Source organism: Podarcis filfolensis, assembly GCF_964270895.1.
Source record: "Podarcis filfolensis genome assembly, chromosome: 13".
NCBI lineage: Eukaryota > Metazoa > Chordata > Lepidosauria > Squamata > Lacertidae > Podarcis > Podarcis filfolensis.
The window spans coordinates 26,875,245-26,899,626 of record NC_139615.1 but is presented as its reverse complement, the minus strand read 5'-3'; the positions used below and the strand labels follow the sequence as shown (position 1 = coordinate 26,899,626).

The 24,382-nt window shown below is 45.6% G+C and overlaps 2 protein-coding genes across 6 annotated transcripts in view; one reads left to right on the top strand and one right to left on the bottom strand.

The window, feature by feature from the left end:
- Positions 1-4,947: 4,947 nt before the first annotated feature.
- Positions 4,948-24,382, bottom strand: part of RPL19 (ribosomal protein L19) — an 89,868-nt gene continuing 70,433 nt past the window's right edge. Inside the window, exons 1-6 of one of the 2 annotated variants that reach the window (XM_083583640.1) lie at positions 9,400-9,530; positions 7,279-7,385; positions 6,561-6,683; positions 6,248-6,368; positions 5,807-5,917; positions 4,948-5,129 (exon numbers count right to left, since the gene is read on the bottom strand). In XM_083583640.1, the coding sequence (XP_083439766.1) occupies positions 5,006-5,129; positions 5,807-5,917; positions 6,248-6,368; positions 6,561-6,683; positions 7,279-7,385; positions 9,400-9,404 (591 nt within the window). In that variant the 5' untranslated portion in view covers positions 9,405-9,530 and the 3' untranslated portion in view covers positions 4,948-5,005. Of the gene's footprint in view, positions 5,130-5,806; positions 5,918-6,247; positions 6,369-6,560; positions 6,684-7,278; positions 7,386-9,399; positions 9,531-24,382 lie in introns of those variants that run through there. The other variant, XM_083583641.1, reaches the window with a different exon arrangement.
- Positions 15,591-24,382, top strand: part of CACNB1 (calcium voltage-gated channel auxiliary subunit beta 1) — a 48,482-nt gene continuing 39,690 nt past the window's right edge. For 2 of the 4 annotated variants that reach the window (XR_014541006.1, XM_083582901.1), the window contains exons 1-2: positions 16,155-16,889; positions 23,320-23,406. Coding sequence is in view for 3 of the 4 variants with exons in the window: in XM_083582901.1 (XP_083439027.1) it covers positions 16,803-16,889; positions 23,320-23,406 (174 nt within the window). In the remaining variant the exon portion in view is untranslated. Of the gene's footprint in view, positions 16,890-23,319; positions 23,407-24,382 lie in introns of all 4 variants that reach the window. The other 2 variants (XM_083582900.1, XM_083582898.1) reach the window with 2 other exon arrangements.

Here is a 24,382-nt window from a genome sequence, read left to right as displayed (position 1 = left end):
TTGGGTCTTTTTTTTTTTAAACAGGGCTGGGCAACTTGCAGTTGTTGGTCTGATTTCATGTAGGTAGCAAAGGGAGGGGAAGAGAACTGCAGAAAGAGAGAGAGAGAGAGAGAGAGAGAGAGAGAGAGAGAGAGAGAGAGAGAGAGAGGAGGTGTCTCATGTACTTTTGGCTCTGGGCCCCAACAGATTACCCCCGACAGATTACCCCCAATGAACATTCTCCACCCATTTTAAAGCCCAGAAATCAAAACCTTGGGCCTCAAAAAGTTAATTATGTAGGTGCCAGGTGAGCTGCTTTCCATCAATGAGTGCCACCCCCAAGAAGGCTCTGTGTGATCAGAATTCTGGTTATGCCTTGCTCCAAATCCTCAGGTGACCTCACAGCAGTTTTATGCAGATGCTGAAAAGCATGGTTTGGCCAGGGTGGGGGCGGGCGGTCAGGGGTAAGAAACCACCAGATTCAAGACCAAAAGGGTAAAGAAGAAAAAAAGTTATGCTCCAAACCTGAAAGTTTAAGAATGTGAGATCACAGACTGAAGACCACCAGCATCCTATATCCAACACTGAAGTAGAAAGCCAGTGCCTGAGATCTGCAGCTGTAGGTGAAGGGCACTCACAAAGCCTGAATGCAAAAATGCAAAAACATCTGCTGCACGTAGAAAATTATGCATCACGGAGAAGAGTTTTTGCTTCCCCTGATATCCAGTGTTCTTTGTGCAAGGAATGCATTTGTATGAAGGGGCTTTCGGCCTTGTGAGGCCTGTCACCTGTTGTCCATAGCCCATATGCAGGTTGATGATGTCACTTCAAGCGAAGCTTCAATTTGCAGAGGACACTGACCAACTCTTGTCAGGCCTCACCATTCTTCTACAGGAACATGACACACACACAGGAGACAATAATGAGTTTCAGGCAAGCTGTTTTTTAGGGAAGTGCTTCCCAACCTTTTTGGTATGATGACCCACAAGTCCAAATTCCCCTGAAATTGTGACCCATCAGTTTTATCATCACATGGATTTCGGATCTTAGCTCTTCAGCAGCCTGCTCTCTGTTTCACACATTTTAGCTGCTGGGTTTGCCTATTTTATAACCACCGCTTGCAGCACCCAAGGGATATAAATAAATGAAATTATAACAACTGTCACCGGATCTGCCACCAGAGAGCAATTCCCAAGTGTTAAAATGTAGGACTCGAGTTTCTGATGTTCGGTTAGAACTGTCAGCACAGCATTGTAACATGCCAACGAAATGAAAAGTTGTTAAAGAGGTATTCATCGTGTCACTTAAAAAGCAGTAATTATGTTGGGCTTACATATAAAGCCCATGACCTACTTGCAGGCTGTGATACACAGGCAGGGAAAACTGTTCTAGGGAACCCCATCAGCTATTATTTCTCTTACTGGAGATCCACTGATGTTTAACAAGGATTCCCTTTTAACAGTTGTTTTTTTTTTTGTAATCATTGCTTCTGCTGTTAGGCCTATTACATTGTTGATTGCCTTTGGCATTAGCAAGCCTTTGTCTTTGGCACACGACTGTGGGTTCAGCAGGTGCTGCTCAGGCAAAGTTGACATTTCTAATTTTCTGTTTCTTTGCCCAGAAAAGAGGGAAATCATAGTGGCCCACCTCATACCCTCCAACATTTCTACGATGAAAATAGGGATGTCCTTTTCCGTCACCACCACCACCATGTTTTTATTTATACCCCACCCATCTGACTGGGTTGCCCCAGCCACTCTGGGAGACTTCCAGTGTATATTAAAAAAAAATAAAACTTATTTTTTTAAGTCCCTATACAGGGCTGCCTTCAGATGTCTTCTAAAGGTTGTATAGTTACTTATCTCCTTGGCTCGGGGGTTGCGTAATTCCATACCTTCTGATGAAAATAGGGACATCCTAAGGAAAAGCGGGACATTCTGGGATCATGTCAGGAACTAGGATGGCTTCAGTAAATCCAGGAATGTGCCTGGAAAACGGGGACACTTGGAGGGTCTGCTACCTCACAGGCCAGTTGCAAAGAGAAGCATTTGATTTGCAAAGAATTTATTGTTCTGAAATACAGGGTGTGCAACAGATATCACTTCTCTGAGTGACTAGCCTAGTAGCCAAGAAACCTGCCCTCCTTCCCCACATTAGTCATGCAGAATACACCTTTGCCCCCTCATTCATGCCAGGGGTTAATTGTCTTGATCTTCTTTGTCTATGTTGGGATTAATTAGGTAATTAACAGACAACACTTGGCAGATGGGATCATGTTAGTTTCTGGTTATTACAGGTACCCAGATTGCCTCAAGTAATACATGCAGCAGAGGGGGGAGGAAGGCCAGCAGTTTGAATGTCAACCAAAATGGATGGGCAAAGGGCTACCTTTCAATATGGCACACCTCTGGACCCAAACAAAACTTGATTTCACATTTGACGCTTGTGAAATTAACCTTGGCTATGAAGGTTGAACTGCCGATGTCAGAAACAAGCCTAAAGCGAAACTTGTACAATGTACATTTTGAAAGTCATCCTTGGGAATTAAAATTCACAACCTAATTGAGTTGAGTTAATTGGATTCTTTGGCTTATTGAAATTCCTGCTGGTCATTGTTTTGTTAACATGTGCTGGAATTGTTAATGCGCGGGGGGGGGGGGCGGGGAGAGAGAGACGTGCAATGGATGTTTTAGAAGTTCCAAATAAACAGATTCACACTTCCCATTTTCCCTGCCGGAAACTGACACAGCACCTTCTGTGCAGCTGCATTCCCACTGACCACCAGGCCACATCATGCAGTAACTGGCTAAAGATACCTTGACTGAGCCACTACCATATATTCCATCAATTTATCTTTCATTCATTATCACAACTCAATCCCACCCTTCCTACAAGGACATCAGGGTGGTATCCCACATTAACCTCACACAAACACTGCCAGGAAAGTTGGGATAGTCAGTATCTCTCAGCCTAAGGGTCATTTCATACGTGAACAGGGATTTAGAAACTGATAGTACGTTTCAAACTGCTTTATTCCCATTTTAAATGCCATTTCAGAAGCTGCACATTCCAATCTAGTGTTGTCTTATTTTGCAATGTAAACCCTTGGCCAGTTCGTCAGTAAGAAGTTTTTCTACCAAAAGTTTCTCAATTGCTTTTTTCAAAAATTGAAACTGGAAATAAAGCATGGCGTTAACCCAAGCCCTTCTCTTCCCACTGAAACAAGCGGTAACAGAAACAGATCTTAAACACATGGTGCTTCAAGAACACTGTATGATAGCTTAAAGACTAATTAATAAGCTTCCTTTCCAAACATAAATGTGCAGCTGTTTCATATTACCACTTGTATTGCTTTTATTGTTTATGGTGTTTTTTAACTGTTTTGTCCACCAGCTGGACATTTCTGAATTTGAAAGCTGTTTTAAAAAACAAACAACCAAACAAGTAGCCTCCTGCATCACGGGCTAAGCTTGCCTGTCTGTTGCTCTGTAACACATTTCGGTTAAGTTTATAAGTGTTGTTGTGAACCCTGGGGTATCTGAGCAGCCTAGCAGACATTTCTTAATGAGACTGATGACATACTCTTTCCTATGAAAGACAGCTTGCCTGCTATTATTGCTCTTTCCCTCCAATATACAGCTGCAGGGGATTGAATTCAGCTTCACTTAATTCATATAAGGCAACAAGTCTAACAATCTCACAAACTTGAGTATTTATTGTAGAATATGTGGAGTATGCATAGCAGGGGCTCCTTGAAAAGAGAAGCCAGAGAGCAAAGGGTTCTCTGAAGTAGAAAGCTGAAAAAGGATTAGTATACTTCATTATTTTAGCTTCTCTGAATCTCAAATGCTGAAAGCATCAGTTCAAAGTAAAAACTGCCCTTTATTGGAGCCCTGGTGGTCCAATTCAATACAATGCCTGCAATTTCTAAATGTGGAAGTACCTACAGGGCTATAAAATATCCCCATGTCAGCTTCTGCAAGTCAGGCAGCCAGAAACGTAAAATCAATGCTGCATGTTGCAGAAGTGATCTATTATATCAACTAACAGTAACGTCACCACCACAAAGCACATGTGGTGTGGATCAATAATTTAAAAAAAAATAAAGGAAGATCAGATATGTTTTTTAAATATTTGAATGTTGTACCAAGTTTATCCTTAAAACTGAATCTTTGGCTTCCTACCCAAGAGAGGCTGTTATGCCCAATACAGATCCATCCTTGCTTTCTTTTTAGTACTTGCACCTTCAAATCAGGTAAGCTTGCTTGAGGCCCTATTCAGGCATTCAATTCTTGCTGTGTGGAGCACTCAGGAACAGGCTTGGTTCTCTCCACCATCCTGGTCACTTCACTGGTACAGAGTCCTAGCACTCTGCAGGTGTTGCTGGTAAGGCATGAAACAGGGAGCCTGCTCAATATGTCCAAGTTCCCTACACAATTTAGAGCACTGATCATGCAGGGTTCTGAATCATATAGGGAGCTCACACACCTACAGCAGCCTCCCTATACATACCTTACCTAACTCATGGAGGGTGGTGGAAGTGGGGGAGCAAGGCCAGCACATATGACTTCTCAGATGACCAGAACTGGGTTGAATGTCCACATAGGGCTTTAGTGTCCCAACAAGTGTATAGGAAATCATCTGAAACTATAACTACTCTCCCCTAAAGCAGATATAAATTATGTAGCGCATAAGGCACACGAGCTGCATCACTAGAGTAAAGCCTCTAGTTTGAAACCAACAAGGTTTAATTGTTAGCAAATGATGAGCATGCACACTTGTTCGGGAAACATGAAACAGAAAATTAGAAACCAACTTACAGAAATATTTCAACCAACCCACCTTGAGTAATTGTACAAGCTTTGTGGACAAAGATTTAGGCCAAGCTGCCATGTTACCCCCCCCCCATGGGCATTTATTCTAAGATCACCCTCCCACTTATCTAGGAAAAGCTACTAGACACAGATGTGTTGTTAAGAGATTTATTAGATACCCTTTGAGCACTATGTACACAGAAAGGCAGAAGTTATTTCTTAGTTTCTTCCTCCTTGGACAGGGTCTTGATGATCTCTTCCTTCTTGGCTTGCAGGCGTTCTTCACGGCGCTTACGGGCCTCCTTGGTCTTGGACCTACGGGCTTCAGCCTGGTCACTGAAAAGCAAAGGAAGGCCCGTGAAAAGCATAGCAACAACAGATTCACTTCATTGCTGTCGCCAAATTCACCGAGTATGTATATGAATCCAGATTTCAGATTTGTCTGCAGTCTGACAGCCGGAACATTTGAAGAGAACTTTTGTCCCCTCCCTAACAACTATTGTTGCCTATTTCATTGTTTTTAATATAGAGTGCAAGCTACCTTGATAACTTTGTGGTAGTTTAAATTTATTTTTGGAGCATTTTTATCCTGTCTACTAACCAAACATTTCCCCATAGAGAGTACTTTGTCACTGCTGCCAACTTACACTAAAAAGCCAATTAGTGAATTAACTTGGAGGGAACAATGAAACATCACTTCCCAACTCAGTGATGGAGCCAGACAAACAATCAAGATGAAGGAACCCCTTCAACGGAAGCCTCATGGCAAGTAACAGAAGAGTAAAGAGAGCAAACTCTAATACCTCAGATGACTCACCACTGTAAGTTGATTACTTGTGGAGTTTGTGCTATACCTCTCATTCTTCAGCCCGCAACACCTTTTTATTGCTACCTTAAGAATTTTAGTACTGCTATGCCAAGAACAGGACTTTATTCAGGGAGGAGAGCAAAGGAGGGAAATGACTTTACTCAAAGGAAGCAAGCGTCCAGTAGCAAAATGAGAAAACACTTACGCCAGAAGCTTCTTGCGAGCCTTGTCTGCCTTCAGCTTGTGGATGTGCTCCATCAGGATCCGCTTGTTTTTAAACACGTTACCTTTCACCTTCAAGTACAAGCTGTGGTACCTGGAAAAGATGTCAGAAACAGCAAGGGCTGAGTATGCCACTCCATAGCTCTGAATAAATATTAACGCCTTAACAGAAAGCAACGTCCCCTAGACATACTGTAAGTGGCTTTGCCTTGTCATCAAGTATGTGGGCTCCATAATCCTTAAATCCAATTTAAATGAACTCTGAAACCTTGCACACTATTCAGTAAGCCTTCCATAAACTAGCATGATTTGGCTCTCACCATTGGAATAGACGCATATAAAAAGTTAGCCACATTACAGGCAGAAAATGCCAGAGATGCTTCAGCTGACAAAACTGACAAATGTATTTGTTTGCCAGACTTACATATGGCGATCAATCTTCTTGGATTCCCTGTATCTGCGAAGCAGACGTCTCAAAATCCTCATTCTTCTCATCCAAGTAACCTTCTCAGGCATACGTGCATTGGCTGTACCTTTTCTCTTACCTGGAAAGCAAAGGAAAATGTTAGGCAGAATGATTCAGTGATCTGTGCTAAGAGTACAAAAATGTTTGCATTTCTGCAAAAGCCTCCTAAGTGTAGAATTAAATATATCTGATGCCTTGTTTCATTAGATCTGCCTAAACTAAACTGCCTCTAAATTGGAGATTCTCAAAATTGATGGAAACCAGCTCTTACCAATGCCCATGTGCCTGCCCTTGCGGCGAGCCAAAGTGTTTTTCCGGCACCGTGCTCGTGAGTGGACGGTAACTGGCTTGCGGATTATCAGGCCATCTTTGATCAGTTTCCTGATCTGTTGACCTAGAAGACAAGAGAAAACAATAATCAGAAAGAATAACTAATATCACCAAGGAGAACCTGCAAATCTATTTCACATAAGTAAGCAAAACTACGTTTATGCTAATGTCTATGTCTCGGTTTCCAAGTTAAAATCCACCTGATTCACAGACATTGTCTATTTTCTGGTCTGTTCAATTAACTAAAGACAGGTAAGCTAAGGAAAGTCTATGTAACAGAGTAATAAAGTGCTACGAAGCTAGTGGCTTGCACTATGAACAGATGTTTGCTATGGTTTTAAACAAAACCGATTACAGTGGTACCTTGGTTCTTGAATGAAATCCATTCCAGAAGCCCGTTCAGCTTCCGAAACATTTGAAAACCGAGGCACAGCTTCCCATTGGTTGCAAGAGCTTCTTGCACTCAGCGGAAGCTGCGTCGCACATTCGGTTTACGAAAAACGTTCAAAAATGGAAGCATTTACTTCTGGGTTTTCAGCGTTTGAGAACCGAGGTTCCACTGTATCAGCAAAAACTAGCATCTGCTACAAGAAGTACCAACAATGTAAGCAAGCTGTACATACTCATATGCTTCTGTGACATGGCAAATGTTCACTTACGAGAGTTGGCATTTGCAATTTCATTGGTCTCGTTGGGATCCAACCAGACTTTCTTCTTGCCACAGCGCAGGACGCTGGAGGCCAGCCTCTTCTGAAGCCTTAACATACTGAGGACAAACATACAAGGTTAGAGATTTCACAGAACAGCAAAGAAGTTGACTTGTGGAGATATTAGATGGGAGTGTTATTCCAAAGTAGCAAAAATTAACTGCTCATCTGCATAACTAAAATAAGGAAACTATACAGGACTCTGAGCAATGAGCCTAGACACTGGCAACCTAATCTAGGCTCCCCCCAAAAAGACCCCACTAATTTTGGTAGTGGTGACACAAAGTGGGGAAGAAACAGGAAATACTGGGGTGCACAGCAAGTTAAGTCTATATGTCCAGTCCAGTACCCTGATGAGTATATAACTACCCTCCTTTCAGTCAGATCAATCATTCAATGTGTGCCACCTCTGCCACTCTAATCAGTGCCATGATTGGAAACAGTGAAGATCAAATGGACAGCTATATTTGAGATTTTGATTTATTTGACATTTTATTTGTATTCCTGCAAAGAGAATTTAATCTGATTTTAACCTAATTACTCTGAGAGGAAAAACAGGTTTGCTGCATGAGGACTCCTTCCTATAACTCAAGTGCACACTTTATTAACATAACACAGTACTGCTGAAGTATAGCACAGGATATCAAAATCCAATAGTATTATTTATTGAGACGTTTTTGAATCAGGTGTGGGTTATTGTGATGGTAAGGCAACAGCCACCAACTATCTGCAAGCCCTGGTAAACCTTTATAACATTTGTAATAACTTTTTTTGCTTTGGTGATTTGTCATGTCAGAGATCCAGATGTGTATGCAAGAGAGAGATGAGAGTTTGGATATTCTAACTCTTGCATAGCCATGGAACACACCGGGCAGCCTTCAGCTGACCACTCTCCTCTCATGGAACACTATCTGCACTATGGGGAAGGGGGTGTGATTATCTTCCAGAAAGGCTGAAAAAATTATGGAAACTATGCACGCGAAGCAGAAGCATTGAGAGCCAGTGTGCTATAGTGGTTAGTGGCATGGCTTGGACCTAGGAAGCCAGGGTTCAATTCTTCGTTATACATCTTTGGGTGCTAGGGAAAAACATTCCTTTTCAACCAGGCTTTTGATTGATTAACAGTATATGTCATTTTAAATGTGTTTGTGGGGGGGGGGTTATGGGTTTGCTTTTATTTTGCTCACTTTTATTATGTATTTTGTGTTTTTATCTTTTATTTTTATGCTGTGAACTGCCCTGAGGTCTTCAGATAAAGGGAGGCTGATTTAATAAGCATATAAATAAATTCCCTATTTGGCTGTGAAGCTCACTGGGTGACCCTGTGAGCCAGTCAGTGCCTGCCAGTCTAACCCATCCCACAAGGTTGATTGTGGGGATTAAACGAGGGGAGCCACGAACACCACCTTCGAGTTCCTCGGAGGAAAGAAAATGGGATATAATTGCAACAAATAAATATCCCCCCTCCTTTTGTTGCGATGCTCCCGACTAAACATTAAGAAAGAACTATCTGGCAGGAGGAGCTGTTCCGACGGTGGGAAGGGTCTCCCTCGGACGATGTGACGGCCTCTCTCCTCACTGGAGGTTTCTCATTGGAATTTGTATACAGGCCATCTGCCAAGGCTGGCGATCCCTGCATTGGAAAGGGCTGGGCTAGATGACCCTTGGGGGGGTGGCGCTCCCTCCCAGCTCTACAATTCTATGATCCTCAATGGCTTCCCTCCGTTTTCGGCCCCACAGTGCCTCTTAATGCCCACCACCCACTTCGAACCATCCAGAGAAGGGAGGACCCCGACCCGCCAATTCGCTTCTTCCGGCCCCTCGTGGCAGCCGCGGAGGCTCCTCCCCTTTCGAACCCCCAGCCGCCGCCGCCTCCCCCTTCACGCGCTACTAGGCCGCGTCTCCCAACCGTCCCTCCGTAACGGTGTCGCGCGCCCTCAACGAAACAGCCCCTCTCTATTGGCTTTTGCTCTCTCCCCTTCCTTCACTCGTCGAGCCTCGGCCTTCCCCCCTCAAACTCCCCACGGAGACTGAAGGCCCCCCCCCGCCGCCTACTACTCCGCAGCTCCTCACCTCATGGCGGCGGCGCCGACGGCACTAAAAAGAAAGAGAGGAAGGAAGCGCGCACTGGCCAGCCTACTAGCCGACGCGTCAGTGGGCTGTACCACTCACCCCTCTCTTCCCTTTTCACTCCGCCTTCATCGACTCGCCTTCGGTCCCCCACCAGGATTGAAAGTTCTTCACGTTAAACGACAAACTGGAGGAAAATGTGAGAGTTAAGGCGGCTGGGGTAAGCGGTTTAAACAGCAGGAACAACAAATTCTGTTTCCCCCCCCATGGAGCTGAGAGTGGTATGGCCTAAAGCTCAACTGCGCCTGCGCGAATGCCTAGGCGTATGCTCGCGTGGGGAGGCGCTTCCGGGAGGGTTCTGCGCCTGAGCCAAAAGAGAGAGAGAGAGAGAGAGAGAGAGAGAGAGAGAGAGAGAGTTTTGCGCATGCCCGGAAAGATTATGCCATAGTTTTGCTGTGAGGTGCTTGCAGAAAAGAAATGAGTGGAGACTTTCTCTTCATACTGGAGATATTAAACTTGATTATTTCTGAGGCTTGCTCTTTCTCCCTCTGGGCCTGAGAGCCGCCCATAAATGAAAAAAATGGAGAAATCCACATTTTATTTTAAGTGTGTTTGAAAACAGCGTCCCACCCGCATGCTAAAACAGGACAGTACCAATACGGTCCACTTACTCTCTATTTGCAGGATGGGCTGCTGTGGCACAGAGAGGGGCTTAGGATAGCTTTGCAATGTAGCCTATTAACAGTGCAAATTATTTGGTGTGGGGTAGGGCTGATTTAGATTTCCAGCTAAAACTCACTTATGCAAAACATCCTTTAACTTGCAGCTAGTGACTCCTGCAGACCCACTAAAAGCCTGAATTAGGAAAAGTTGAAAATCCTGTCCATTGCTGCAGCCTTTTGCTGGAGCCTGGCCAATCACACCTACGCGAAAACCCTGTTTCCCTGCAGACACCCCTTACCTCCCTTTCGGGAGAGACGAAAAAAATGGCGCCCAACGTAAACCCGAAAAGTTATTTCCCGTGTGCTGCTCTACCTTTCTAAGTCTATGGCTAAATATTGCGCTGCGACTCTGATCGCACAAAACATGTCCGGACTTGTTTGAAAAGAGTGCGCCTGCGCGATGAGTGTAGCATGTTGCAATTTCTGATGTATTCGGTGAAATCATTGACATGTTTACTGGGGTTGTTTTCGTTGACTGACAGGGAGAAAGGGCGGCTGAAAGCAAATAAGGTTGTGGCTTGGGCGCATGTGATTGAAGCAGAACAGCAATATTAGATGTGCTCTGAAACACTCTCCCCCTTCCCTTTCTGACAACTGGTAATGTTTCCCTAGCGCTGAATTAATTCTTACACGGTGCTTTATCTTTTTATTTTGGTTGTTTTTATGGGGCATCTTAAAATACCAATTGTGGCATTTGTATGCTGAATAAATATATATAGTGATGTACTACTGGAGTAGGACTAGGGCAGCCTTCACCACGTATTTTGACTTTAATTCCCATCAAGTTATGCTGGCTGTGGCTGGGTCTGATGGGAGTTGAAGTCCCTCATAGCTCATTTGGCCTTGAAACTCACTGGTGACCTGGGGTCAATGACTTACTCTCACTCTCAGCCTTCCTTACCTCCCAGCCCATCCTTGTGTGGGTAAAAGTGGGGAGGGGTAGACAACTATGTATGCTATCTTCAACTCCATGCAGGTGTATAAAAACAACAAGGACAATAAAAAGCCAATTACAGGGTCAGACTAGGACCTGGGAGACTAGGGTTCAAATCCCCACTCAGCCTTGAAGCTCATTAGATGACCCTGGGCCAGTCGCTTCCTCTCAGCCGAACCTGCCTCACAAGGGGGGTTGTGGGGATTCAGTGAGAGGAGGGGGATAACCAGGTATGCCACTTTGATCTCCCTGGAAGAAAAGGGTAGGCTATAAATGAAATAAATAATTAAAGAAAGAAAGGAAAGAGGCTTACCAATACATTACCATTGGATGTAAATAGTAGTGCTCCTGTCTACATAGGAAGCCAGCTTCTACTGGAATCAGAGCACTGGTGCATTTTACACATTATCGCCTACACTGACTGGAAGCAGCTTTCCAGGATTTTGGGCATTCCTGTTCCAGCCCTTATGTGGAGATGCCAGGGACTGAACCTGGGATGCAAAGCAGTTGCTCTGCCACTGAACTATGGCCCTTCCCAAAATATGTTTACGCAGAAGTAACCCCATTTGAAGCGTTTCCTGGGAGATATGCCTAGAATTTCAGTGTTACTGAAAAATAAACTGATTGATAGCATATGATTGTTTAAAATAGTGTTATTATTTTTATTGTTGTTGTTAATATTATTACCTACTCTTCACCTGATTACAAGTTTTAAAAATTGAACATTAAATCTTCCTGTTCTGTATCCTATTTCCTATGTCTCTATCCTGGTGATCCTTAACTGTACAGTCATACCTCGGGTTACAGATGCAGAACGGGTTACTTCCGGGTTTCAGAGCTCATGCATGTGCAAAAGCGCCAAATTGCAACCCACGCATGCGCAGACGCAGCACTGCGGGTTGTGAGCATGCCTCCCGCGCTGATCACGTTCGCAACCCGAGCGCCCACTGTACTGACCTCGAACATAAAGGAAGTAATAGCTGAAATACATTTTTCAAACACCTTTCACCTTGATGCTTAGTAAAGCCCTTGCCGAAGCATGTTTATAAAACAGGCAATTGGCCACGAGTTAAGTGTGTGCATGGACAATAAGTTTTATTTTTATTGTAATGTGTTTCAACAATTTTATGTGCTCTGAGCATCCAGGCTATGGCAAGGTTTAAGCTCAGATAGTTAAAAATAAACCCTAGAACTTTGGTAACTGGACTGAAGTTTATTTGTGTTATTGAATGGTGGAGTGAAATTAAATGTGACAGTCGTTTTCTACTGATTTTGTTATTATTCACTGGGGAATTTATGTCAACTTCAAGTTTGACTCTTCCAACCCACCTTGTGAAAGGAGAACTATGTGCCTTTTTATGCTTAAAACTAACATTTTCAGTGTTCATTTTAAAGTGAAGAGAGTGTGATGAAGCATGTGGGGAAGGGCCATAGCTCAGTGGTACAGCATCTGCTTTGCATGCAAAAGGTCTCAGGTTCAGACTCTGGTGTACCCCAGGTAGGAATGGGAAAGGCAGGCTCCTGCCTGAAACCCTTCAGAGCCACTGCTAGTCATTGCAGACAATGCTGAATTAGATGGACCAACCATGATCCTTGCTGGTCTTAGGAAGAGTTGTGCAATCGCTGTCATGTTGCATGAAGAATCAGAAACTTTTTTTAAAAAAAAATATTTATTAAGAGTTTAAAGATTATAGAAAGAAGGAAAAAAGAAAGATTAAACAAAACAAATCAATACATTACAATACATAAAAAAACAAAAAAAAATACATCAAAACAAAAGCAAAAACAATTAAAAACACATCCAATATTTCCATATCTTGGTCTTTCATTTACTTGTTTCATCGACCTCCTCACACCTCCCTTTTTTGTATTCTAGTTATTAATTATTTCAGCAAATCCTTTCCATCTTTCTCTGTTTTCTGTCATATAATTATCTTAATTTATTTTAACCTTATCTTACCATTAATACCATAAAACTTATTTGTACTTAACTCCTTATAACATTTCTACTAAAGCCATGTAATTTCATTCCAACGTTTTTCTGACACTCATTAATTTTACAATATTTCTATAAATAAATTTTGAACTTTTTTCCAATCTTCTTCCACCGTCTCTTCACCCTGGTCTCGGATTCTGCCAGTCCTTTCTATCAATTCCATATGGTCCATCAACCTGGTGATCTTCTGTCCGAGGCTCTTAACTCTTTTCCATGTCCCTTCTGCAGATCTTCTTCATATTTATACATACACTTTACTTTATCTTCTGCTGATCTTGTTCTTAATTTCCTTCCTTTGGCGCTGAGGGGTAGATCTCGGGGAAGCTCCAACCTAACAATGTCTTTATTCCTTCTCGACAGGTCAGCCCATTCTCCGTAGTTAAAACTAAAGTCCAAAAGATATTTCAGGACGTGTTTCATAATCCCTCCAAAACTGAAGGCCCCCACAACTCCAATCTCCTTCTGACCCAAATCCAGGTCCCAAAAGCCAGAACGTCCCTGCATAAGGGGATCTGTCCAACTTTCCTTCTCCAATCCAAGCGGGGCTCCAATCCTCAAAATCTGACTTTCTCTAAATTCAGTCATAGAAGGCAACAACTTATATTCATCAAATTGCCTCTGTAAGGCTGGGGCTCTCTCCACTTATAGAAGAATCAGAAACTTAAACCTCAGACACTTCCAGACTACCTATGCATTCAGATTTGTTTTCAGGGAGGTTAGATATTGCATCAACACAAGTATTGCCCACACTTTCCAGTACAATTTCCTGTCAAGTTCCTTATCGCGAACAACTTGATCTTTGTAGGGAACAGGTTTGTTTGTTGTGCAAGGCTTTCTCACTGTACAACCTGAATTCCCTGGTATGTGATTTAATCCAGGCTTCCTCAACCTCGGCCCTCCAGCTGTTTTGGGACTACAGTTCCCATCATCCATGACCACTGGTCCTGCTAGCTAGGGATCATGGGAGTTGCAGGCAAAAAACATCTGGAGGGCCAAGGTTGAGGAAGCCTGATTTAAACCTGAAAATAGGGATAATCCAGAAGCACCTTTTGACTTTCTCTTGGCATGGTGGAAGATGACCTGCCTCAGGATGAGAATCAGATGCCTGAGTGTTCTCTTGAGCATTGGTGTCCTTCCTTGTCAGTTTTAAAAATAGTAAACATCAGGGAGGGTTGGTTTAAATCAAATAGCTATTGCCAGAACATTCATAAACTTCAGAAGCCTCCTTTTCATTTCTACTCTCACTAGTGGTCAGTTTTGAGATGGATTATCCTGCTATCTCCCTTAAGAATCCATGCTAGCATTTTGCAGTAATTGCAACACTACCAAACTACAAAAGCCATACAGTGGTACCTCGGGTTAAGTACTTAATTCATTCTGGAGGTCCGTTCTTAACCTGAAACTGTTCTTAACCTGAAGCACCACTTTAGCTAATGGGGCCTCCTGCTGCTGCCGGGCCGCCGCAGCCCGATTTCTGTTCTCATCCTGAAGCAAAGTTCTTAACCCGAGGTAATATTTCTGGGTCATCAGAGTCTGTAACCTGAAGTGTATGTAACCCGAAGCGTATGTAACCCGAGGTACCAGTGTATGTAGCCTATGTCCTTGCACAACCCGGAATATGCTTCCCATGTGGGTTAAGTGTATTTACAGACTGCAACTCTTTCAAACTCCCCAGTTTCCTTCACACACCTGTCTTCCAACCTGAAACTCCCTCAGCAGTTTCTTTTGCTTTTTTTATCCTGCCTGTTTTTCCATTGCAACCCTTTCTTTCTTACTTGGTCCCTTGAGAGAGCATGGCTGCTGGTGAAGGAACCAACTAGAGACATGAAACCTTGAGAGCAGCTGCAGCAAAACAGGCCACATCTCTTTCCTGCAGAAACCTGCTGCAGACGATTACAAAGTGAGAGCTGGCACAGGCACACACACACTTATATTGAATAGGGATGAGCTAACCTCCCAGGAGAGTGACTAGGAGATAAACCAGGAGATAAACATTTATTAGAGGAAGTTCAACACTAATTCATCCTCTTTCTGTGCCAGCAAGAGGGGCCATGTCAAGGATTCAAAAGCCAAAAAGAGGTCATCAAACTACTCAATGAATTCTAAGTCTTTCTGCTTGACTGCCGGTCCTGGAACTAAAGACTTGCACAGCATCTTTGCAAAGCTTCCAGTCCGTAGAAGCTAAGGTTTTGCAAAGTTTTCTTAGCACAGAAATAAGCCAAGCTGTCTTGCAACATCTGCTTACAAAAATCTTTGTCCAGTACCTGAGGTGTAACTTCTGCACTGGTAATGGCATGTTCAAAAGATCAGACGCAAAGCTGACAAATGTTTAAAGGCACCTGTTGCAGAATGCTGAAATGTTGGAAGATTTGAGATAGTCAAGAGAAAGTTCTCACACAGTGCATTGTTAAACTGTATGGACTTTTGCTCCTACAGGAGGCAGTGATCGCCACCAGTCTGGATGGCTTTAAAAGAGAATTTGACAAAGTCGAGGAGGATAAGGCTCTCAACAGCTACTACTGCCTAGGATGGCTATGTTCTGCCTCCACTGTCAGAGGCAGTATGCCTCTGAATACCATTTGCTGGAGATCACAAGCAAAGGAGATTGCTGCTGCGTTCAGGTCCTGTTTGTGTGATTCCTAAGCACTTCTGGGATAGAACAGTTAGAACAGAAAGCTGAACTAGGTGGGCCATTGGCCTGATCCAGCAGGCTCTTAATGTTCACTTGCAGTGGCACAGAAAGATAATCCAATTTCATAGAGTGGAGACAGATTGCCAATTCCTGCCCACCCCCACCAATAATTGAATTGAGAGAGGGACCCTAGCTTACCCATTAACCACTTGAGATTATGGGAGAAAAGTGCAAGGAAGAGACCACCACCTGGAGGACAAGTGGGATTCCCTAAGGGCAGAAGAAAGAAGGAACTGGTGGAAGGAAGAAACAGTGATGGTCACTGATGGAGGAAGAACTGCTGGGGTGGGAGGAAGAAGAAACTCCTAGAGTACTGGAGGGTATGTCTTTTGGCTTTCCAAAATTTAAAGATTGTGATGTTGTGTTTCTCAGCAATATTGATGTGTACCGAGCCTGAGCAGTGTGGAAGAGAGAAAAGAGCTGGCAACTGGGAGGGAAAAAATGGTCGTGTGCATCCACCCCCTGACTATTAAACAGAAGAGTGCGTGTTTAGCGGGGAGGGGGTGAATGCTAGGACTAGATAGAGAAAATAGCTGAATAGGCTGCATAGGTAGTCTGGAGCGGCGGCCGCAGCAACAGCAGCAGGTAGATCTCGATAGGATCTGGGTGCGCGGGGTGGGGGTGTGGCTGGCTGGCAGCCAGTGCCAAGCCGAGTCTCCATCTTCGCTCTCCCTCCCTCCCCGCCATCTGCTCGGCCGCACTTTGGCTCAGACCACACCCACCCGCTCCTTTCTTCCCCCGGGGGAGCGGGAGGCAGCAGCCAGCCAGCCAGCCCTCGCCAGTTGCCAGGAAGCCGTCCGTCGGCGATGCCCTCTGATTGGAACGCTGCGCTCATCCATCAGGGCGGCCGGCGGAGGGTGCCTGCTCGCTCCTCGCCGCGTCTCGGACCAGGAGGGGCCATGCCGAGGCTACGGGCTTAGCGGGTGGGGGTGGGTGGCGGCAGGAGGAGGAGGAGGAGGAGGAAGAGGCTGGCTTTCTTGGCAGGCGAAAGGCGCGCCCAGCCACCTCCGGCTTCCACCATGAGTCCGGCGTGAGCGCAGCCGAGGGCGCACGGACATCTCCATGGTGCAGGACGGCGGCATGTCACGCACACCTTACAGCTCCAGCCAAGACATCCAGATGGAGGTCTTGGACAACCCGGGCCTCCAGGTGAGTAGCGGCGCAGCCCCATCCGTTGCCTTCTCCTGCCAGCCCGCTGGGCGGAGGACTCCTGGCGTTAGGGCGTGGGGAACTTTGGACGGGTGGAGAGCTTTGCTCGGGGAGGAAATCGGAAGGAGGAGAGGGAAAGGAGACCAAATAGAGAACGCGAGAGACCTTTAATCGTAAGCGACAGCCAGGCATCCTTCCCAGACATGGGCTGATCCACCCTCGGTCCTGGCTTTCACCCGTTTCTCACCACCACAGCCCCGCGTGTTATTGAGGGGGATGGCGTCGTCGAGGCAGGGAGAGGGTAGCTTTTATGTTTTCCTAGATTCTGACTTTGATCCTGGACACACAGGCACCTGAGGGGGGGGGGGGGCGTTGAGCCAAAGGGAGAGAGATGTGAGTCATGGAGTTGGAGGGAGAAAATGGCATATTTGAGGGTTGCGATGGTTTTTTAGAAGCTTGCCTAGCTACATAGAGGCGCACCAGAAATGTACCTTGCACAGCCCTTCTCCTCCCGCTTGGGATCAGTTATAGCCGCTCCCTTGCCTCTTCCATTACGGGATCGGCTCCCAGACGCCAAGGGCACCCACTTGGTTGAAAAAATGCATTGCTTTTCGTGCTGTCCCTGCCGTGCCTTTCCATGCAAGCAGATGAGATTAAACCAATGCACGTCCATCCATCCAAACACGCAAACATTTTGCAGAAAGCCAGACCAAAGGATCTTCTGGCTGTGGCCTGTGCGGGGTCTAGAAGGGGCTGCATCAAATGAAGAAAGGGATATGTTAAGCACCATAGCCCTTGAGATCTGTTCCTGTTTCAGGTGAGGGACTAGTGGCTAAAGCAGCCTTCGCCGGCTTGGTACTCTCCAGATGTTTTGGACTACAACTTGGATGTGGTCCAAAACGTCTGAAGAACACCAGCTTAGCAAAGGCTGGGTTAAAACATTGGGAGATGAAGACCACTTGTTCCTGCTCTCTGCCACTGACTTCCAGCCTCATCTCCCATGACTCAGATTCCTTTCGTCTGGAAAAAGAGGAGTAATGGTTTGAGGTATTTGGATGGCACACCCAGCTGCACATGGAGAAGGTGCTCATGGAATCTCCATGGGTTGGTTTGGGAGTATACCAGTCTCTTGAGGAAACTTGGCACTAAACACACAAGACCACCCAGAGCTTCTCCCCCACCTCTGTATCTCCCAGCAGCTTCTACAGCCAATAGGACACTGGTGGATCTATCAACAAGTTTCAGAAGGGACTGCGGAGGTGGTATCAGTCTTCTCTATGGGTTAGGAAAATTCTAGGGTGAAGATAAGCCAAAATCAATCTTGTATGATCTAGCTATTTCTGTTTTATCTAGAATTCCTGTCGTCTGCTGCTGTATGCTCAAATGTATATAGCAAACTGCATACTCAGCCCTTTTTAACAGTTCAGGCATAGCAACACTGCACTAAGCGCTCTGGGTAGTGTGTCCTTGTTTATTTACTATATTTTATTATAATGGCCCCCTAGGTGGGTTTGCAACATAAACTCACACAGAATAAGGGCTTGTTTGTACACTGCTGGATTGATTGTAACCTCTGACTCAAACGTCCCTGTTCCATTATCTCAAAGTGCAAGATGGCTGTCTCGCTGCTTCTCTTGTTCATCATAGTTGTCATCTTTTGTACGCACTCTTCCTGAAGCACATAAGAAGCGCCTCAATGGCTCAGGCTGAGGTTTGCTCGGTTCACCATTCTCTCCAAGAATCCCAGCAAGCAGTAAGGAACCTGTAGCCCACCAGATGTTGTTGGACTCCCATCAGCCCCAGCTAACCTGGCCTGTAGTCAGGGGTGATGGTTGCAGTCCAGCAATATCTGAAACGCCATAGATTCCCCACTCCTGCTGCAAGTGGTCCACTGAAAACTGGCAGTGCTCCCCTAGCAAGTCCACCATTACCTGCTGCCCCACTCTTGCCCTAGGGGTAGAGGATTGGCCCAGGGAGACAAGGGTTAGTGTGAACCTGTGGTTCTGATGGAGCATGTAAGGACGTTGCCAAGACCTTGTTTGAGTCATTTTAGGGAAGGGGTACTAATGTATTTGACTCTAGTGAGCAAATGTAGATACCGGGAGACAACAACTCAGATTGGACAGCAGGTCAGTTTTAGATAATATGAGAGGCCAAAATGTCCAGCCTCCCTCTCTCTTTGCGGGTTGGGTGGATGATAACAGAGTAAGTGGATCTCAGTGGCAGAATGTACTAAGCAAATGTACCTACCTGGTGCTGTTTGTGAGATCTAAGAAATGGGAGATTCTGGATTCTTTTTCTTTCATTTTATATTTTTCCTAATTTTATTCAAGTATGCTTACAAAAGAAAAAGAACAAAACATAGCTATCAAGTAAGCCACTGGTACATGTAGGGAGGTTGGAATATAAAACAGGTACAGACAACCAAGTACAGAAAAAGACAGCAGGATCCATTGGTGGTGGTGGTGTTTTAAAGATTCCAGGTTCTAAAGCCTATTTATGAGCTTCAAGGGAGTGTGAGAAATACCAGCTTGAAGGAAGACCTCAGAGGAGATATACCCCAAGCTGAATGATGGAAGAGAGTAGTAGCTCGATACCTTTGCCCTGTTTTGATGGGAGTATCAAGCAAAGGCTTCTGGTGACAGAACCCACTATAAGGCCATCTTAGCCAAAATTGTGCCTTCTAGATGCTGTTGAACGACAACTCCTATCATCCCTGGCCATGGGCCACATTGGCTGGGGCTGATGGCAGCTGTGCTCCAAACAACACCTGAAGTTGGCCACCTCTACATTAGAGTACGTGCTTGCTCCTATTGATGTGATGGTGAAATATGTGGTCCTTAAGTAGTTCGGTCTAGCTCAGTGCAGCAGCAATTACCCCCACCTGAACCTTAAACATATAGCCTCCCAGCACCAGCCATTCCCCCATTTCATCTGAAACTTGCAGAGAGTAGTGCTCCACCCACTCTCTTGGTGTGTGGAATGTCATGAGTGAGTCTACCCCTTTTCCTCCTTTTGTCCCTCTCTGTGGTCCCACCCCCACCCCCCCAGGTGGTGGATCCCGACTGCTCTCTGCAGCTATGAATGACGCACGTGCCTTAATTAGAACAAGCGGGGAGGAAAGGCCTAAAAATACCCAGCCCTCCGGTCTCTGCCTCCTTGCCTTGCCCTGCCTGGCCTTAGAACTACGAGAACCATGTCTGCGGGGGCCTGGTAACAACTGCCTTCTCCTCTGCCAGCTGTCCCTCTCCCTCTCCCTGAGACATACTTGGGAAGTGTCTGGTTCATTCTAGCCCCCCGCCCCCCCCCCCACGCTCCCTCTCTCAACACACCCTAGAGAGAAGGGCCTGGATTTTTCTGGGGACTGTCCCTCTGCAAAGAAAAAAAAAGGCATGGGGCGGAGCTGTGATTCTTAGAAGCAGGTGGAAGCATGAAGCCGGTACATTTATTTCCCCTCCTCGCCAAAAAAGGAACCTGGTGATGCTTCTTTTCTATATAAAGAGGGAGAGGGAAACGCTGCCGTGACCAGCAGAGGGTGATGAACTGGGCAGGGAAGGAAGCAGGACTGTGGGGAATATGGCAAGAGGCTGCCTGATACTTACACACCTGAGGATGCAGGAGAGATTCTTCCTCCCTTTCTCTTTTTGCTTTGAGTCCTACACTTTCCTCCCTGCTCCTGTTCTTTTGCTGGCCTTCCCAAGTTATCTTCCTGCTCTCTCCCACTGAAAACTGCGCTTAGTTCTCTCCATCCTTTCCAGCCTCATATGTGGGGGAAATATCCCACGGCCTGCAATATTATAGCAACATTTGCAGCTGATCAGGGGCTTTCTCCAAATTCTCCAAGAATTTCTCATAATCATCTCGGCAGTTCGTACAACTGGGTAGGGAAGCCTGTGATCTCCTGGTGTCCCTTGGCTGGAGCTCCCATCATCCCTAACCATTGACCATGCTATCTGGGGCTGTTGGGAACTGGAGGCCAACTACACTTGGAGGGCCCCAGGTTCCACAGCACTCCAACAATCCTTGTATGGTTCAAACAGGCTTCCTCAAACTCAGCCCTCCAGATGTTTTGAGACTACAGTTCCCATCATCCCTGACCACTGGTCCTGCTAGCTAGGGATCATGGGAGTTGTAGGCCAAAAACATCTGGAGGGCCGAGGTTGAGGAAGCCTGGTCCAAAACAAAAAACAATTTAAAACATCTAAAAACATGTAAAACAGCCCCCCCCCCAGCTAATAATGTTAAGGTTGCCTGGGGCAGTGTCTTTCAGCCATAAAATCCCTGGGTTATGTTTCAGCCATCAATATTTTTGAGTTCATGCTGAAAATTAAGCAGCTGCACCTCACCAGAGAGGGCATTCCACGAATGGGGAGCTGCCACCAAGAATGTTATGGGTCAGTGCCAACTGGGCAACACCAACAGGCCCTCCCTTCCTATCTCAGGGCCTGGTCTATAGAGCACTGATCTATTGCTTTCAACAGCCTCCACCAACCTGGTACCATCCAGATGTTTTTGACTACAACTCCCATTACCCCCAGCCAACATGGCCATCCTTAGGCCAACTTTTGGCATCCTTAGCATTGGATCCGAGTTGCAGAGTCCTTGCATCTGACATGACCCATACACAGCTCATGAATTTGCAGTGCTTACTCCGTTGCCCCTCCCATTAAGTGGAAATGAATATTCTCACATTCCTTTTTAACCCTTCTGTGCCTGTAGCAGGTTTGAGCACAAAACACATCCCAGCTGAGCTACTCCTTAGCAATGAATCAGTTGCATGTATAACTCTGGGCATGTTTGTGTGGAGTTATGGAGTGGCGATCCTAATCTGCGTTAGTGAAATGCGAGTACAGAATCAGTGTCTCTTAAGTTAGGTAAAAGTAAAGGGACCCCTGACCATTTAGGTCCAGTCATGACTGACTCTGGGGTTGCGGCGCTCATCTCGCTTTATTGGCCGAGGGAGCCGGCATACAGCATGTGGCCAGCATGACTAAGCCGCTTCTGGCGAACCAGAGCAGCGCACGGAAACGCCGTTTACCTTCCCGCCGGAGCGGTACCTATTTATCTACTTGCACTTTGACGTGCTTTTGAACTGCTAGGTTGGCAGGAACAGGGACCGAGCAACGGAAGCTCACCCCGTCACAGGGATTCGAACTGCCGACCTTCTGAGCGGCAAGCCATAGGCTCTGTGGTTTAACCCACAGCGCCACCTGCCTCCCTTGTCTCTTAAGTTACTGCAGACTAAAAGGAAGGTCATCTTTTGCATGTACCCTTGCGTGCGGAGTTCCTTTCCTTTTGCAGCTTTGAAGCAGTTTTTGATTGTTTTGATCCAGGGCCTTGTATGAGGTGTGGCTTCCCGTTATGCTTACTAATATGCTTTGCAAGGTAATTAGTGTTTGGATAGCCTTCCACTACCATCTCCCTGTGCTCTGATAATTGGTGTCTGGCCTATGATGCTGTGGGTGGGCGGCAAGACCATCCAGGACTCTGAAGAGCAGATGGATGTGTCAGATGGTTTTATGGCCGTGCATGCAGGGTCGAGTGGTGTGCGTGTGTGTGAGAGAGAGAGGCCCTGTTTTTTCCATCTCCTCACAGGCACCCACACTCTGATTAGGTTTAGGCACAAGGATATATGAGAGAAAATGAGTATGTGTGGGAGAGAAGTAGCAAATAAAAACATAATGATATACATAAATGGAACAGAGTCTGAAAACCATACTCAGTCTTGTTTTGACAACTGCCAAGGCCTGGTACTCAGGTAAATGCAATTGCCTCCTTATGCATATTGGAGAAGATCCTCTCTGATTACTGTGGCTGATGACCAGCGGTCCCTGTGAGAGGGTGGAGAGGATTCTGATTTCAGTATCAAAACAATTACAGCTCATCATGATTTAAAATCATTTTGGTCCATGCTGGGACAGTCCTGTGATGTGTGGATTTATTGGCTAACCTCATCCACCCCCACTCTCCCTTTACCTTTGTCAGGCACTATTCTCTATATGCCCATCTTACGTAGATATAAACTCTCCAAGCTGGAAGCTGTGCCTGTTGCTTTCAGCACGTAGCAGACTTCTGGTACTGAATGTATTTTACCTATTTGTTGTCCAGTGTTTTTGCCTTCCTTGAGAAGATCAAGATACTGTTTCGCTCAGGTCTGGTAAACCTCTGGCCCTCCAGATGTTGTTGTGCTACAGCACCCATCATCCCTGTTCATTGACCATGTTAGTTGGGGCCAATGGGAGTTGGGGTCCAACAATATGGTACTGGGGAAGCAAGCCAAGGAGAACAATGGAAAACTAGGTTTATTTTTGTTTTGTTTTGTAGCTTTGGTTTAGCTGTGAGTTGCATACACTTACCTAGGTCTGCGCTTGCATTTATTCCTACCACCTTTGCACACTCTCTGATCTTTGCATCCTCTTTAACCTCCTAGGGGAAATATAGCAAAAGGAAGAATCGCTTCAAACGCTCCGACGGCAGCACCTCATCTGACACGACTTCAAACAGTTTCGTCAGGCAGGTAAGCTCAAGCAGAGGGAGGGGGCTGGGAATCGAAGGGCTGCAGGGGCGTAACGTGAAGTTTATAACTGAGGGAATTCACATCTCTCACGTGCTGTTTGCTGCTTATTAGTACATGGCGTTTGAAAGAACAGCACACATTAATTTCAATGTGCCCTGCTGTGATTTCTCTGACTTTGAGAATCTCCCTCCAGTGGGCAGCGTTTTCATTGCAAGTTTGCTATTTTTCCCACCTGCGGCAAAGGCGTACCTCAAGGATGAGAAACTGAACGGGGAGTTTGGAGAGAGCTTTCAGGATTATGGGGATGGGAGTCAGGGGTGAAGAGATTCCTTCCCAAGCACATGCCTAGTCACTTTCCACGGCTCACAGGCTCTTTCTCTCTTTTCCCTTGCCACACCTCCCTGCTTCCCTTGCCTTCCTGTTCCTCGTCCATTGCCAAAGGAAATGCTAATACGACCAGTAGATTGGCGCAATAGTTCATGCAATTATGAAAAAGCCAGATTACATCATTTGACAACGCTTATTCTGAACACTTACTTTTAAATGTCATTGATGCAGAATTAGGAATTCTCTCGAACTCTCTGGGCACCTTCCTCCTCTCAAAATATTTTGCTCTGGGCAATGAGGAATGAATTTCCATTTGTGGGTGGCAGCAAACCCACATATTTCCCCATGTACAATAACCAGTTAAATAGGAAGAAGCAGTGCTATTTTTCAGGGGATACTCAAGTGTATGCAGTACTGGCACCTCTTCTGTTGTTGTTAAAAAGTGTGGCGCTTATTGTAACAACTTCATGGTGAGTACTGGCACCTATTTTTCTAGAAAAAAAGGTACTGCGAAGAACTATGCCTAAGAATGCAAACTGTGCTCTCTGACATAGATGCCATAGATCCACTTGGTCCCTCCCCACCCCAAGGGCTCTGTGAACAAGGCAGCATTCGGCTACTCAGGCGAACTACAATCCTACACCCACTT